Source organism: Strix aluco, chromosome 8 (genome assembly GCF_031877795.1).
Source record: "Strix aluco isolate bStrAlu1 chromosome 8, bStrAlu1.hap1, whole genome shotgun sequence".
Taxonomy (NCBI): domain Eukaryota; kingdom Metazoa; phylum Chordata; class Aves; order Strigiformes; family Strigidae; genus Strix; species Strix aluco.
The window spans coordinates 33,783,783-33,799,535 of record NC_133938.1 but is presented as its reverse complement, the minus strand read 5'-3'; the positions used below and the strand labels follow the sequence as shown (position 1 = coordinate 33,799,535).

Here is a 15,753-nt window from a genome sequence, read left to right as displayed (position 1 = left end):
ACTCCATGAGGTTTGCACGTCCCACCTCTCCAGCCTGTCCAGGTCCCTCTGGATGGCACATCCCTTCCCTCCAGTGTGTCCCCGCACCACACAGCTCGGTGTCGTTGGTGAACTTGCTGAGGGTGCCTCAATCCCACTGTCCGTGTCGCTGACAAAGACGTTAAACAGCGCTGGTCCCAACACCAACCCCTGAGGAACACCACTCGTCACTGCTCTCCACCGGGACATCGAGCTGTTGACCACAACCCTCTGAGTGCGACCATCCAGGCAGTTCCTTATCCACCGAGTGCTCCATCCATCAAACCCATATCTCTCCACTTTAGAGACAAGAATATTATGCGGGACAGTGTCAGATGCTTCGCACCAGCCAGGTAGATGACATCAGTTGCTCTTCCCTTATCCACCAGCACTGTAACCACATCATAGGTAGCCACCAGATCTGTCAGGCAGGATTTGCCCTTAGTGAAGCCATGTCAGCTGTCACCAATCACCTCCTTATTTTCCATGTGCCCCAGCATAGCTTGCAGGAGGATCTGCTCCATGATCTTGCTGGGCTCAGAGGTGAGACTGACTGGCCTGTAGTTCCCTTTTTAAAAATGAGGGTTATGTTTCCCCTTTTCTAGTCAGCGGGAACTTCACTGGACTGATGTCCAAGGAAGAGAAGGGCATGGCGCAAGTTCTCCTTTACTCATAACTTCCCTTCAGGCAGTCAATGAGTGAAAACCACAAAGCTCGCAGTAACACCAATCTTGCTGATCCCTCAGTCCTGTGGCATCATCTCAGCGTAACTAAGAGCTTCCACATTAGACAAGTGGCTGCTCCCTCTTCAGCTCCAGCTGGGCACCTGGAAAGCACAAGATGAGAAAGCAAATAGTGGAAAGTGACCTCTGGATGTGTCTGGGAGTGTTTAAGTGACTTCACCTGGTAAGTTCCTAACCTTAAAAGGAGGAATAGATTCACCTTAAAGCATTTTAACTCTGCCACTGCTTGGGCTTTTTTTTCTATCATGAAACATATCATAATAGAAATTTTCTTTTTTTTTTTCCTGTCTCACAGTGGAGTTAAATTCCCTCACAGATATAATTTTCAGTGTGATTCTCATCCTTAAAAGAAATAGAGGTAACTACCTGTACTTACTATAGCTTACTCTCATTTCTCCTTCCCTCATGTCTTTGTCATGTTATCTTCTTTTTCTTCCTAAACTGCTTTTATTTTTAAAGTCAGGCTTCCAAGAAACAAACCTGTTTTGTTTGAAGTCTGTCCCTTCTATAAATTTGTATAAAGAGTAGAATGATTTTAAGTTGTCCTTGTTTTGCAGGACTACCTCACTTGTGATGGACATTGAATGAAGAGCCAGGTTAGGGGAAAACTGGGGGGGCTTCCACTAGAGATGCTTGATAATATCAAAGTATGGAGTAAAAATACCATCGTGGAGCAATTTGATCCCATCTCTAAAAATGTACTTTGAGTGAAATGAGCAGAACGAGTTATTCTTGATCCACTCCTTGCATCCCAATCATGAAATACAAACCTCAGAGTCTACAGTTCATGCCCTGTGGAGTTCTCAACAGGAGGGACTCTGCTGATGTCTCTTTCTCACTTTGAAAACGGCAAAACTTTCCGTGAACATTGGTAATTCCCAGTGGGGTCTAATATTAATGCCCTTCAATTTTATTTATTTATTTTTTTTAATATATGCACTGGAATTATAATGACTTATTTCAAGTTTGGGAATGAGTTATTTATGAAAAACACTGCCTTTATATGCAGCTAAAATTTAACTCTTGGCAAAACTCATTTCCTCTGAGGAAAGGAGATGTCTCCTAGTCAGTAGGCTCCGGATAAAATAAGAGCTCTTACGGTAAGTGCATCGGTTTCCCTGACTTCTTTTTGAAAACCTGAGGGATGTGGGGAAGCCAGCAGCGCAATGAACAGGAGACTTGGCTGGAGATGTGCATGCTGCTCCCCAGTTTGCTGGGCACTTCACCTTCTGCTTTCTCCACGGGCACTGAAGGCAACCACTTTATGAATGGGAAAGAATTTTTTTCAATTATAAAACGCGCAGCAATCTCAAAGGCAATGGGAACCTTTATTTTGATTATTTTCAATGTATTGACATTGCCATTTTATGCAAACTTAACTGTAAAACACTCTTGAGATACTGCATAGAAAATACACATAGGAAAAAACATATATACACTTTCATAAAAATAGAATACATCTTGGCAAAGTTACTTGTGTACAGTGTATTGACATTATTGAACCAAACTTACACCATCTTTGGAGAAATATGTTCCATTTGCAAAAAAACCCAAAACATTTTAACTGACTGAATTGGGAGTACTGAAATGGATATGGTTTTGAGCTAAATAAATGGCTATACCAGAATGTCAGAGTAAAAAACAAAAAGTTATAAAATACCTGCTGTATAAAGTAGAAGTAGCCATGTTGTTTCTTCTTCCAAAAAATAGTGACAACTTTAAACTTGCATGAAAATCAAATGTACCAGTTCCAAATTCTACTGCAGACTCTACAGCTGAAAACAAACTTTAATATCATTTGTTTCAGCATTTGCAATCATTAGATACAGAGGTATTTATTGTTTTTGAGCACACGACATAGTATATTACAGCCCTAATTCTATCAGGTATTTGATAAGAAAAAAAATCTAATAGATATAAAATTGTAAAACACTTCGCAACCTTTAAAATATGTAGACCACTTGAAATTATGTTTCTTTTTTTTCTTCTGGTTAGGCTTTTCTTTAGTTGCTTTCAACAGAGGCTGCTCCTTGCTTACTGCTTTGACCACATACTTCAGCTCATACTTTGATTTTTCTGCTGGTTTTCAGAACAAACTGTGGAAAATGACTACTCCAGTGTAATAAATAAAGCAAGTGGTAACAGGTCCTCAAAGCCACGGATTTTCCTCTTGAATTGGAATACTGGGACTGAATGGGCAGCCTCGGGGAAGGAGGGAAAAAGAAAAGAGCATAGCACCACTTTCAAGTGACATGGTTCACAACTGTTTGGCAGGCAGCAGAGTCAGTCTGGAAGTGGTAACACCCACCGGCATTTATGAACGTGGTTAAAATACTGTGACTACTGTCAAGTCGTTTGGGTGTTTAATAGGGATAGGCTGACACAGCTATATAAACAATGAAAGTTGTCCGATACTCAATATTTCCATCGACGCTGTAGGACAAGGCTCTGACCCCCATGCGGTAAGTCTTTGGCTCTCGCAGCGGCCGGGTGGTGAACACGACTCCTTTCAAATTCTCATCCCTCAGGGCAAACGGGATTGCTGGGTCCTCGTCTGCCATCAAGAAAGTTGTCCTTGGGTGCATGACCTGGTCATGAGTATAGGCAACCAGCCGGATTAAATCCTGACCAGCAGCTATGCCGAAGGGGAGCGAGAGGAGTTTGTATTCCAAGGCGTAGGTACTGGGATCACACTCCAAGTCATTGGCTGGGCAGTTCTTGAGACAGAACCTAGGAATAAGCAGAGCACTTTACCCCAGGGAGAAGGCATGATATCATGTACTGCAATAGGTCTGAAAGGAGAAATTCTTCTCATTTACACTGTTGCACTACACAGATTAAAGCTTCTCTATAAAGACAGCACGCTCATGCACTCTTTATCCATTGCTCCTTTAAAGTTGCAGTCTAGTTTAATGTCTTATTGTCCCTCAACAGGATCACCTCAGTACCAAGAGGTAACAAAGATACTGGATACAATATTTGTCATTGAAGTCAACGGTGTGTTTTAGTGACCTTGCTCTTAGAGTTGGAAAGGTTGGTTTAAAATGTACCAGGCAGCTCCATTTGTGGTGTCTGTGTGTTAAGAGCATAAAATAAAAAAATCTGGAATTCAGAAGGGCAGAGTAGATTTTACTTCTGTTAATCAAAAGTCAAAATAGGAGATCTTTGCTAGCTCTGCCTGTCAGTACTAACAGAGGTCAGAGAACATTACCCATTTCAACTTGAATGTCATTCCAGTTCAGCTGGATCACAAAACATGTTTTCTGACTATGAGACAAGCTATTCCTTTGAATATATTAAAAGAAATAAATATGTTTTTCCCAGAACAGGGAAATAGAGTAATTTAAAAATAACAAAACTTACCATGAACCGTCGCATTATTTTCATGACTAAAAGAGTATATTAAATGCTTTGAAAGTGACGGCAGCTTAGGCCATTACAGAAGTCAGTCAGAAAACTTAGATGCAAAGGCAGCCCCATAAGTGACAGGTGAAGGACACTGGATCAGCAAAAAGAACTGCAGCACGCTGCCTGCTGGGGTTCATTTAGTAAAGGAACATTCGGTGCTATTTCCTCTTGAACTAATAGTAAAATGCTGTGTGGATGCTGAGTGCCAGCCAGCTCACCTGCACACACTACTTTCTGGTTCTGCTGCAGGGGAAACATGGAATGCTGCTGCTGCTCGAGAAACCGATGATCAACTCAAAAATCAGTGCTTTACCTTTTGCTAGGATGAGCTTTACTGTTATCAGTCAAACTTAAAGTCTCTTCTTTAATGAACACAGGTTAAGGATCTGACCTTGGGGTGGGTGAAAAGGGGCTGAAAATAAGACGTACCCGGAAAGAGGCTCTCGCTGATAGTTTGGTGGACAAGGAGTGTCTATGCACTGGTAGCTTCCTCTCATGTTAAAACACATCTGATTTGATCCACAATTAATGTTCTGTTCGAGGCACTCATCAATATCTGAATGTAAAAAACGTGCAAGTCGTAAGTTACTGATGGAAGAATTTAAGGCTTAAAAAAACCTAACTGGGTAAAGGCTGCGCAGACTGCAGAGGCTCTTTCATCTCTACACACAGTGAAATCCTTCAGAATCCTGTCTTGCTTGTGAGACACTGGAGCCACTAGTACCAATAAGATGCATTTATTATTGTTGGCATTTTATTACTGCACAGGATGGCATATTGTGCAAGAGCTGTCCTACAACCATGATCCAACAAAAACCGCAGTTGTCTTATCAACAGAGGCTAGTTAGGTCAATTTATTTTCTTTTTTTGTGGATCAGAAAATCTGATTACCTTTTTTTAACAGAGGTGGGTTAAGGATTGCGTTTGGCCCTAGAGCTGCCATCTACTTGCCTGGAGTTAAATGTAATATAAGGTCACGTGAGGAAACTCCAGAGAACAAGAAGTTGCAGTTATCTAATTTGATGGTGTTTTAAGAAACATTAAAGTGTGAAATATAAAAACTTCTGAAACTTGAAATTTTGAATGCCAAATCTCATATAGCAAATTCAAAGACGTGGCTTATACATCTACTGAGTATGATTTGTGTTTTAATTTATTTACAAACCTATTTCTGAACACCCAAGGGGATCTCCGTACCTTGACAGGTTTTGCCGTTGGCCATAAGGCGATAACCAGATGGACAAGTACACTGGTAACTTCCCAGGGTGTTTCTGCATTCATGCTGACAGGTATCTCTGGTTTCACATTCATCAATATCTGTGGAAAAGAAACATGAACACACACACATCAGAATTATTTGAACCTGGTATTGCACTGAAGTATTTTTTGTTCTATTTATATACACGCGTATGGACAGAGCTGGTGGAAGTTGTCTGGATTTTGTTTACTGATGGGGTTGAATGTGTAAGACTAGCAAGTCCTTTCACACCTTACCTTTATAACTTTTTAATAATTAAGTCAGCTTTTTTTGAAAGCAACCATAATATGTATTCTAGCTGAAGAGACCAGTCCTGCTACAGAGCTCTGGAAAGAAAGAGGGACGTGCAATCTGGATACATTGACGAGGTTATACAGCCTTGCCCCAAAAAGCAAGCTGAGCTGCCTGATAATAAGGTTTTAGGCAATATGCTTAGGAAATGTCCAGATCAGTTATCTTGTCAGAGGAAGCCTTGACAGTGGGGGAGTTGTTATTACAGTTAATCCCTCCTCAGGCAAAGCTGTTTCCTTTCCAACCTGATCTTCCTCGTGCCATGGGTATGAATTAAGCTCAGTATCTGGGAAGACTATCAATAAATGTTATTTTTTTTAATCTCCCTCTCAAATACAGAAGTACCAGACCACTTTATGTAAAATTTTCAAAGCAGACTAGTGTGATTTAGACACAGATCATATATGATTATAATTTCTTTTGAAACATCTGCCTAATTCGGGACAGTAATAGAGACCCTCCCTACTCAAATTAGTCTCGTGCAAGAGTTAAGACTTGTATGATTAAAACAGTGGAAGGTAGGTCTTTGCTTCCCCTCTCTTTGTCCAATTCACAGGGGTTGCATTAGATAAAAATGCAAACACAGAAGGGAAACACGTGTCTAGAAATTTATGGTATTTTGTTATCAAATCCTGGTGGTTGTCTATTGAAAGAACTTTCCTTAAAAAAAGCATCATTTGGGTGTACTTTTCATATTAAACAGTAATTTTTAAATGTATGTTTATTCCAATGAAACAGAAGTACAAGAATATTAACTAATGCAAACTGGAAGCTGGGGTGAAGATCATAGATCTGAGCTTAAGCCTTTCATCAGTGATAGCTATATCCCTAGGTCTTTCCATTAAACTGCTATACCCATAACAAACTGCATGTATATTTACATTATGGAGACTTTTCAGTAGTCATACAAGGGCTGATGTCTGCCTATCTGTAATTTTTATTAATAAAAATATATTCGTATTTTTCAACATTATATATTGCTAGATAATTGTAACAATAATTCTGGTTGCTAGAATCTAGCTGCAGACCCCTGTACTTATCCTGGAAGTACACTGTGCCTCTTGTGAAGCATCCCTGGCATATATACTAGGTTGAGGCACACAGCCATCACACCACAAACTATCTTAAATGCACTGGGACAAGCTCTAGCAAGGCCTAGACTGCAGTACCCTTGGACCTGAACTCAGTCGTATTATCACAAAATAACTTAACTGAGTAATTATTTTTTTCTTAAGATCCTCAAAATGCGAGTTAAGTGGACAAAACCTGGCTTAAGAGAAGCATATTTCAAAAGATCAACTAATTTTTTATATCCCTATCTGTCCTTTGTGTAAAGCACCAGGTCTGGTGACCCCTCCTGCAAGACAAGGCGAGCCCTGACTCAGTCCAGGCCCGTTAGGATGTCGAGGGCAGGGAGGGGATCGTGCTCGGGGCAGGCTGGGTCTGAGTGCCCCTTTTCTGGCTCTAGACCAGCACTTACAGAGGGTTTAGATCCACTGACACAAACTACTGCTGCAGGAGGAGAACCTGGCATTTCTAGCTTTTGAGCAATAGTTTGTTGGGGTTTTTGGTTGGTTGTTTTTTTAACTTCTTAATTTCTTCACATTTAGTACTGATCAGTCAATGAACAATACAGGCTGCTGTTCCTTTTGACTTCCACGAAGAGCTGAATTAAATTTTCAATACCTGTGAAAACAGCAGCATTTCACTGGAAAACCTCAGAAAAGCTCACAGAGTAAGGAGGAAGTGAGCTAAGTGCTTGATAGAGGTGCCAAATCCCTTGGTTTCCTGTTGGTCTTAGAGTGTGCTCTGAGGCTTTGCACCTCTTAAAAAAAAAATGAAATTGGGGCAGAGCTTGCCAGTTACCATAACTACCCTGCTCTCCTCATCACGGAAAAAGAAGTGTCATTGTCACAACTCATGACAAATCCCCTACTTGTTTATTTATAATCAGTCTCTCCACGCTCAGTGAGTTACATTACAATCCACTATGTATCATAACTACAGATAATTTAAAAGCTTCTGCTTATATTGCCCATACGGCAGTGACAAACGGTCCTGTAAGAGTGCTGGCATTGGACCTAGTCTGCTCAATTCTAAAATCTTTATTCAAAACCTTTTGAACCAGATTATTACTACCATCAGTGGGAGTCTGACATAAGGCAACATCCCCAGGACTAGACTGGGTCTACTGGTGTTTTTTGAAGTGTGAGAAAATTCACAAAGGTGAGCTCCAATAATCAGAAAAAAGGGAACAACAGAGGGAAATAATTTGCAAACACACAATAAGCAGCACAATTACAACAAGAGGTTACAAGGAGCAGGTCTGAAAACATTTTTGCTACAACATGCTCAGGAGACAAGAACATGCAGAACACTCTGAATATTTATGAGGGGAATATGAAAAAAAATCACAGCACCACAAAACCATCAGCCCCTGGTATATATGAAACAGTAACCTAAGAATAAGGACCACAACAAGAGAATTGCATAGAGATGACTGACATTTACCTACACATCTGTCATTTCTTGCCTCATAGCCTTCAGGACAAGTTTCTCTAACGTTCCTTCTAGTCCTGGAGAAAGGTATTCTGCTGTTTCTATACTCTGAGAAGGAGCTGTAGAGATTTGAGGAGTGCCTGTAATATTGTTGAGGTTGATAGTTGTCTCTCACAGGGGAGAATTGAGCATAGTTATAGCTATTGTAATAGGCACCATAATTTGGCAATCTCTCCAATCCAGCGCAAGATTTCCCATCACCTAATAAATGTTGTCCAGGTGGACAGATACACTTGAAGCTGCCGGGGGTGTTGGTGCATTGAAATGCACAGGGTTTAGGCACTTGTTCACATTCATTAATGTCTGCTCATGAGACATGATCCAGAGCAACAAACCATGTGGAAAGGAGAAAAAACAAACAAACAACACATAACTATACGTATGTATATACATATATACTTATCTCAGTCTGTGGAACAAACTGAAGACACAAAAGTGAGATCTTGAAGGCAGTAAAATATGGACAACACAATGCCAAGCAGGCGGGTTAGTCTATCCTGTACCTTTATACCTATATATACCTTTATTCTTCCTGCAAGGCTACTGGGGATGTACGACTGTGCTCCAGGCAGGACACGAACTCTGCTGCAAGTCTTGTCTCCAGCGTTACTGAGGGAGGCTGGGGCTATGAAAGGGGGATCCAAGCCTGTTCCCCGACTTTTGCAGAAGCAGGGCTGTGTGACAGCCTGAAAGCTGCCAACTCCAGTCCCTGCTGGTTACTAGAAAAGATGCACTCTGAGAAATCAGTGGCCCTTAGGGCCCACGCTGCTCATTGTTTCAGCCTAAGCTGTTCACTGCTACTTCAGTAATTATTTTTTTTTTTCTTGAGTGCTCCACAGGAGTGGGAAAAGCTGTCAGGCCCTTCTTTAAAGGAGGATACTTAACACGGAGCATTCTTGAGATAGAAATTCATTCAAACTGGCACTGAGAGAAGCTCAGAACCTTAAGAAGGTTATTGTACTCTGTGTCAGGGGAAAAAAAAAAAAAAATCGGGTCTCAAGGACGTGTCACAGGGCTACAGGGGAAGGAGGTCAGGTATGTTCTAACCCTTCATGTTATTGGTCACCCCAACTATGAAAGGTTGGAGACTTAACAGTAAATATTAATTGACTTTTGTACAATTAAAACATACAGTGTGTCGTGTGTCGTGTCCCCCCCCCCCCCCCCCCCCGCCTAAGGAATGCTTATTTTTAAAAAGTTATTTCCCTTTAAATTGTAATCCAAAGTAATTTGAGCAACCTTAGCAGTAAATATCCATCCTTAAATCAAAACAATGTAGTGAGCATACAAAATATGGTAAAGGGCTTAAGGGTATAACATGATGAGTGTCCTTCATGCAAAATAAAGTAAATATGAGTGCTCTTGGATACTTGTAGAACCAGGCCTTCTCCCACAGTCTCTCTAGCACAACCAGCAAGAAATTTTCTGAAATTTTCAACAAGTTACTTCAGGCCCAGCTGAAAATTTGACATACACGGTCTTCCTTTTGAAACTCACATTCATTCTTTACTAGAAAAAGACAAAAACCTGCTAATTCCAAACAGGAATGTGCAACTCCACAATGACCAGAAATAAATAACCTGATATTAGCATACACAACAACATATCTATAACTGTCATATAAACTACTTTACTAGAATTTAAAGATGATCTTAATGTTGACTCAATAAGGGTTTAATTATTTCGTTATTGGAAAGTGTGTATTCTTTACATTATTATTGTAAAAATACCATTAAGCTAGCATTATTACACTTTCACTTTGATTCCCTCTGAACATAGAATTTTGGGCGTAATTTGTAACCCTCTGAGACACAAATGCATGATAATTGTATTGAAAAAGTAATACTGTTCAGAAACGTAGAATATTAGACTGCATTTTTATTACATTTTTAATACTTTATATATTTTAAAGTTTTAAAGAATTTTGGGGGGTATCAATAATTACATGTTTTGAGAGTTGGAAATCCAGGGATCATTACTGCAGAGTACTGCAGTATTTTCCAATTATTATTATTTCACAAACAGATAACTGAAACTTTATATATTAGTTGAAATATCATGAGGGTAATATTGTCAGGTGTTATCAACAAGAGAACTTCATTTTTAATACGACAACGACTAATACAAATTTTAAGATTATATTCCTTCATTGTGTTTTAAGACAAAAACGTGTTGCACATACACATATAAAAGAATACAGAAACTCATTATTTCCTTAGGGCTCAACTCCTTTCAAATTGCTGAGTTTAACATTCTTTACCTGCATAAAATAGACAGTAGGTATGTGCACTAACATCTTTACAATAGCCAACGTCCTGTGCATAAGCAAGACTATCATAGAAAAGATGAAAGAAAAGAGGTGAAAATTTGAGCAATTCCTTTCGTAGGATCATCCTGTGCAATAGAAGCAAAACTGAATGCAGCAAGTCACTGCATTTATAACCATCCCTGTGAGAAGTGATCATCGACTGACAGGTAAGCCTAAGTCTCCACTGGACAGTATCCCTTTGATTATGCACTAGGAATATTAAATGATTACGAGAAAAAGGTGAAATTACTTTGAAACTAAAATAGCTAAATTCTCATCCATTCTTTAACTTGAATAATAATACTTGATTTTAAATTTTAGATAGCCTTGCATGTGTTACATGCAAAAACGCCTTGTAACAGCTTTTGATAATGCCCTTCCATCTATGATATGGCATGTTGAGATCCAACACAGTTCAGAGAAATACTGTAATTTAGTTAAACGGGCATGCATATATCTATGGGTGCTGTGATGACAAATGAGCATCTCATCCCCATCTAACAGACAGGGAGTTGTGGCACAAAGGACTTTACACAGGGTAGGAGTGGCACAGGAAGGAACAAAGTTCAATTCTTCTGTTTCAGTCTGGGGCCCTGCTTAGTTTTCAACTCTTCACTGTGCTCACTAGGAACATTAACAATAAAAACTGGGTTTTATTAACACATGTGAACTAGTATCTTTGATGCATCTATATGTAAAATATATTTTTAAGTAGATAAAAATTCAGAGGTGCATAAGGTCATACTTTAATTTAAGAGGGAGCTTTCAGTGCTCTTTGGTCAGAAGACAGCTTTAGGGCAGCTGCTAGTGGTTTGTGAAAATCTGTAGTACTAGACTTTATCTAGCTTATTACTCTCAGAAATTTAAATGGTTTTAATATATATTATGGAGTCTGGGATTGATTTTGTTTTAGTAGAGAGGCAGCTGGTAGAAATAATGTCTTGGTCTACAGCCAAACAGTTTCTTACTGCAACTGAATGTCTTAAACCCCAAACAAACAAAACACCTCCTGGCTTTTGGTAGTCCAAAATATTAGGTTGTTTAAAATGAAAAAAAAAATAAAACTTGTTCTCCAAAGAAGCTATTTATCACTTATGAAAGCTAATCCTGAAGAAGTCATCATGGAGGAATGCTCCTCTGATATGATACGTGGGAGCAACTGAAATCAACTTCACTTAGCGTCATATACTCACACTCATGAATCATTATTATCAGGGTGGATCAGCTATCGTATTTTAAATATTCTACGTAAGTACAGAAAGCGTGAATCTAAATGATCCCAGTGCCATCCTGAGGTCTACTAAATGCCAGGTGAAGTGTTTTATGCACTTGCACTGCCACCAGGCATTAAACTCTCTGGCTATCCACGCTAGAGCTATGAGAGCGTCCTTGCAGTGCTGGGCACGTGTGCGTGGGAGAAAGCTCCACGTGTTTTTATGCCAAAAGGTTCTACGTAGATAGCAACAGGGGAGTAACTGCGTGGTCAGCATTCCTGTGACTGACAGAAATCCCCCTTTCCTGCTGTGATCCACCCAAACCAGAAAGGGGAGCGTTGAGAGATAAATGCGTATCAGCTCCCTCCGCTCTGCCCATCCAGGGAACACCCTTCACGGTTCCATCGGGTGGGTAGGGGTGTTTGTGCCGTTCGCTTGCAGAGGTGAGGTCGGGGTGCATCGTGCCTCTTGCAACACACTTCATTTAGGTGTGTTTGCAAACACTCCCCATCACTCCCTGCTTGACTGCTGTCAGGAGTGAATCGATGCAGTCCAGGGCACAGCCAGGTACATTTCACTGTCCAATCAACTAACAAATCTGACCTGATTTTTATAAATGAGGCCTCTTGTGGAGTGGTAGCTTGCCACATCCATCCGCCAGTGCTCTGAGACCCTTGTATGCTTTGTTTTCAAAGTATGGACCTCTAACAATCTCTGCTTAGAATCGTTTAGTTTTGACTATTTGGTTTGAATGGGATGCTTTGTTTTAGATGGGTAACTTTGAACTTCAGAGGAGATCTGTCTCTATAGCGTAGTCTTCAAATGGAATGGCATTGGTGGATATGTTACAGCAGAAAGCCCAGCCAAGAGCAGTAGCAGAAAACATGAGATACTACTGTGACTGGACAGCTTACCCACGCAAGGTCTTCCAACTCCCTGGGACCGATACCCTCTTGGACACACACAACGGTAACTTCCTCGTGTGTTCTCACAAATCTGGTTATAGCGGCACTGGTGGGTTCCATCCCGGCACTCATCAATGTCTGCAAGCAGTAAAGCAAGGGGGAGCAGTCAGATTTTTCTTGAAACTTCTTACAGCTTTAAATTTCTTAATGTAGAAGGAATGCAGTTAAGCCACAAGTGTATTTGGCCCTCTAGATAGTTTTGGCCTCTGAACATACACTCTCCTTACCTGGTGCCGTGATTAGGTAATTGCTGTGATTGCTCTGACACTGCTCTACAACAGTTTGTGTTACGAATCACAATCTGCATTTCATAATCTGAAAGCAGATTTTGAGCAGACACAGATACATTTTTCAACCATATTGCATTTACACACGCTTTTTCCATTAATTTTCAAAACTTTTCACTGATGTTTCAATGCGATCAGCTACTCTCCAAAGAGACATAATGCATCTTCCTGTCATATCCCACTAGAAAAAAAGATTTGGTAGTATATATAACATCGGTTATGTTTAAAAGCAGCCCTGATAAGCAGCAAGAACCTGTGATCTTGATTCAGAGTTTCTGAGACAAACTTTTAAGAAAGCATTCACACATGGAGCAAAACATTCCAGTCAATGAACAATTTGTAGAATTCAAGGTGACAATGCAGAAAAGATAAGGAAAATCTTATTGTTCTTTCTTAAGAGCAATGGAAAACTAGAAGTGGCAAGGATACATTTATTCTTTTATTCAATTACAAAAAATTTAAATAAGCATGCTCCCATAAATTAAAAAAACTTGATGCCTTAATACGTGCAAATCTTAATAACTGGCAATGGACTATCTCCAAGATTTTTATTTTTTTAAAAAAAATTCATCGTTGTCCCTGTGTTTACTATCATTGTACAGTACATTAGCACTTCTACTCACCAATACAAGTTCCATTTTCTGCTTTGGTCATTCCATTGGGACACAGATCAATGCACTTATAGCCACCACGGGTGTTTTTGCAAAGTTGATCAGGCCTGCATACATTCTGCCTGCACTCATTTACGTCTTATTTAAAGAAAGGAAATAAAATTTTTAAAGGAAATAAAATTTTTGAATTTTTTAAAGGAAATAAAATTTTTAAATTATTTAAAATAAAATATTTAAAGAAAGGAAATAAACTTCCTTTCTTATGCTCAATTCCTAAAGAGCAGAATAATCCAGCTGTAATTATACTGTGTAGATGCATTTGAATACATTTCATGCACATTTATCAGTCAGCTCAGCTCCTACTTCCTCTGGTTTTTAGTACTGCTTTACAAATTCAGAAATACATACTAACTATATGATCCATAGTAAGATTTTCATTCATAAAGGTTTCTGATACCAAATATAGCGACAAATAAATGTTGAATTATATCCATTGAAAAAAGGGAATGAACATTCAAAAATTCATTCATACCCAGGCATTTTCTGCCCTTTAGCTGGTATCCAGGATCACAACCACAGTGGAAACTTCCTATAGTATTGAAGCAGCGCTGATGGCAGGAGTTGGACTCTTGACACTCATTAACATCTGTTGAACAATACAAATCCTTGATACCACAGCTGTGAATTGCCTTGTCGTCATTTACCTGAACAGTGTTTTGGTTGAGTCACCATTCTGGACTCTGCTTTGAGCTCTAGTTATTACGCTATTGAGGTATGTTCAGAAGTGTTTTCTCCTCTCACTTCTTTGTAAAAGAAAATGCACATGGGACACAAAAGCAAGAATGTTAGGTTATTCACAGAATCACAGAATCACCTAGGTTGGAAAAGACCTTGAAGATCATCTAGTCCAACCATTAACCTAACAATGACAGTTCCCAACTGCACCATATTCCCCGATAGTACTTTATGTTAATTTCTAAAGATGGAAAAAGCAAAAGGTTTAAAAAAACAAACAAACAACAAAACACCACAAAAGATAAACAACCTCCCCCCCAACCACAACCTTAATGGAAATATATAGACATCATGCAGGTGGAGATGCATCTTTTAAGAAGTTACTTTCAATTGAGTGAAAGACAGCATTTTCAGTTTATGAAAGCTAACACCAAAACCCAAAGGCCTCTCCATACCTTGGCAGCTAAATCCATCAGCTGTCCTCCTAAAGCCGTTCCCACACCTAACCACGCAGCGGTACGAGCCAATGATGTTTTCACAGTCCTGGCCAGCATGGCAGGTATGTCCACCCAGTGCACACTCATCAATATCTATAATTAAAAACAAGCGGTAAACCTCACTCTGTCAAAATGAAACAAAGATTAAGCTGTGTCTTGAGCATGATCAACTGTGAAATACTTGATAGCAGATATATTCAGATATGAAATAACCACAGTACCAGCAATAAATCGTATTTGTATAATGAGAAAATGGTCCAGCCCAAGCAAAACATTTCCCTAGTGATTTAAGTGCCATGGGGCTTTTTGTACCCAACCTGTCCACAGCAATACTATCTTACCCTGACATGTTCTACCGTCCGCAGAGATAGTGAGGCCTTTGGGACAGGAGCAGTAGTAAGATCCCATGGTGTTATGACAGGTATGGGAACAAGGATTTCCCACAGCACATTCATCTTCATCTGGAACAAGGAAACGTTTGAAAAACCGGTGAGACTGCACAAGACTTTACAAGAAACTATACCAAACAAACTCTTCGTAAGAGGCGTATGTCTGGTAGAGCCCACAGGGCAAAACTAGATCTAGCACTGGAGCAGCTTCACAGAAACGGTTCAGCAGCGTGTTCCCCACGGTTATTTTTACAGTTACCAAACCTACAGTAACACAGCTTGCTGGAATCTTGCATTAACTCCGCAGGACTGGGTCACTGCTGCAGTAATGAACATTTCATACAGTCTTTTCCAGAGAATCTCTTTACAACAGAGGGTTTCAGTGTTAAGATTTCCTAGATACATCTGCAAAGATTACTACATGTCCCATATTAAAGTTTTAGAACTCATACTGTTTTACACACGATACT

General features: G+C 39.7%; 1 protein-coding gene across 1 annotated transcript in view; it reads right to left on the bottom strand.

Annotated features, from left to right (window-relative positions):
- Positions 1-2,070: 2,070 nt before the first annotated feature.
- The window catches only part of HMCN1 (hemicentin 1), a 206,680-nt gene continuing 192,997 nt past the window's right edge, over positions 2,071-15,753 (bottom strand). The window contains exons 99-107 of the mRNA XM_074833139.1: positions 15,236-15,355; positions 14,853-14,987; positions 14,195-14,308; positions 13,675-13,800; positions 12,714-12,842; positions 8,230-8,580; positions 5,367-5,486; positions 4,599-4,725; positions 2,071-3,491 (exon numbers count right to left, since the gene is read on the bottom strand). Of these exons, the coding sequence (XP_074689240.1) occupies positions 3,125-3,491; positions 4,599-4,725; positions 5,367-5,486; positions 8,230-8,580; positions 12,714-12,842; positions 13,675-13,800; positions 14,195-14,308; positions 14,853-14,987; positions 15,236-15,355 (1,589 nt within the window). The 3' untranslated portion in view covers positions 2,071-3,124. The remainder of the gene's footprint in view (positions 3,492-4,598; positions 4,726-5,366; positions 5,487-8,229; positions 8,581-12,713; positions 12,843-13,674; positions 13,801-14,194; positions 14,309-14,852; positions 14,988-15,235; positions 15,356-15,753) is intronic.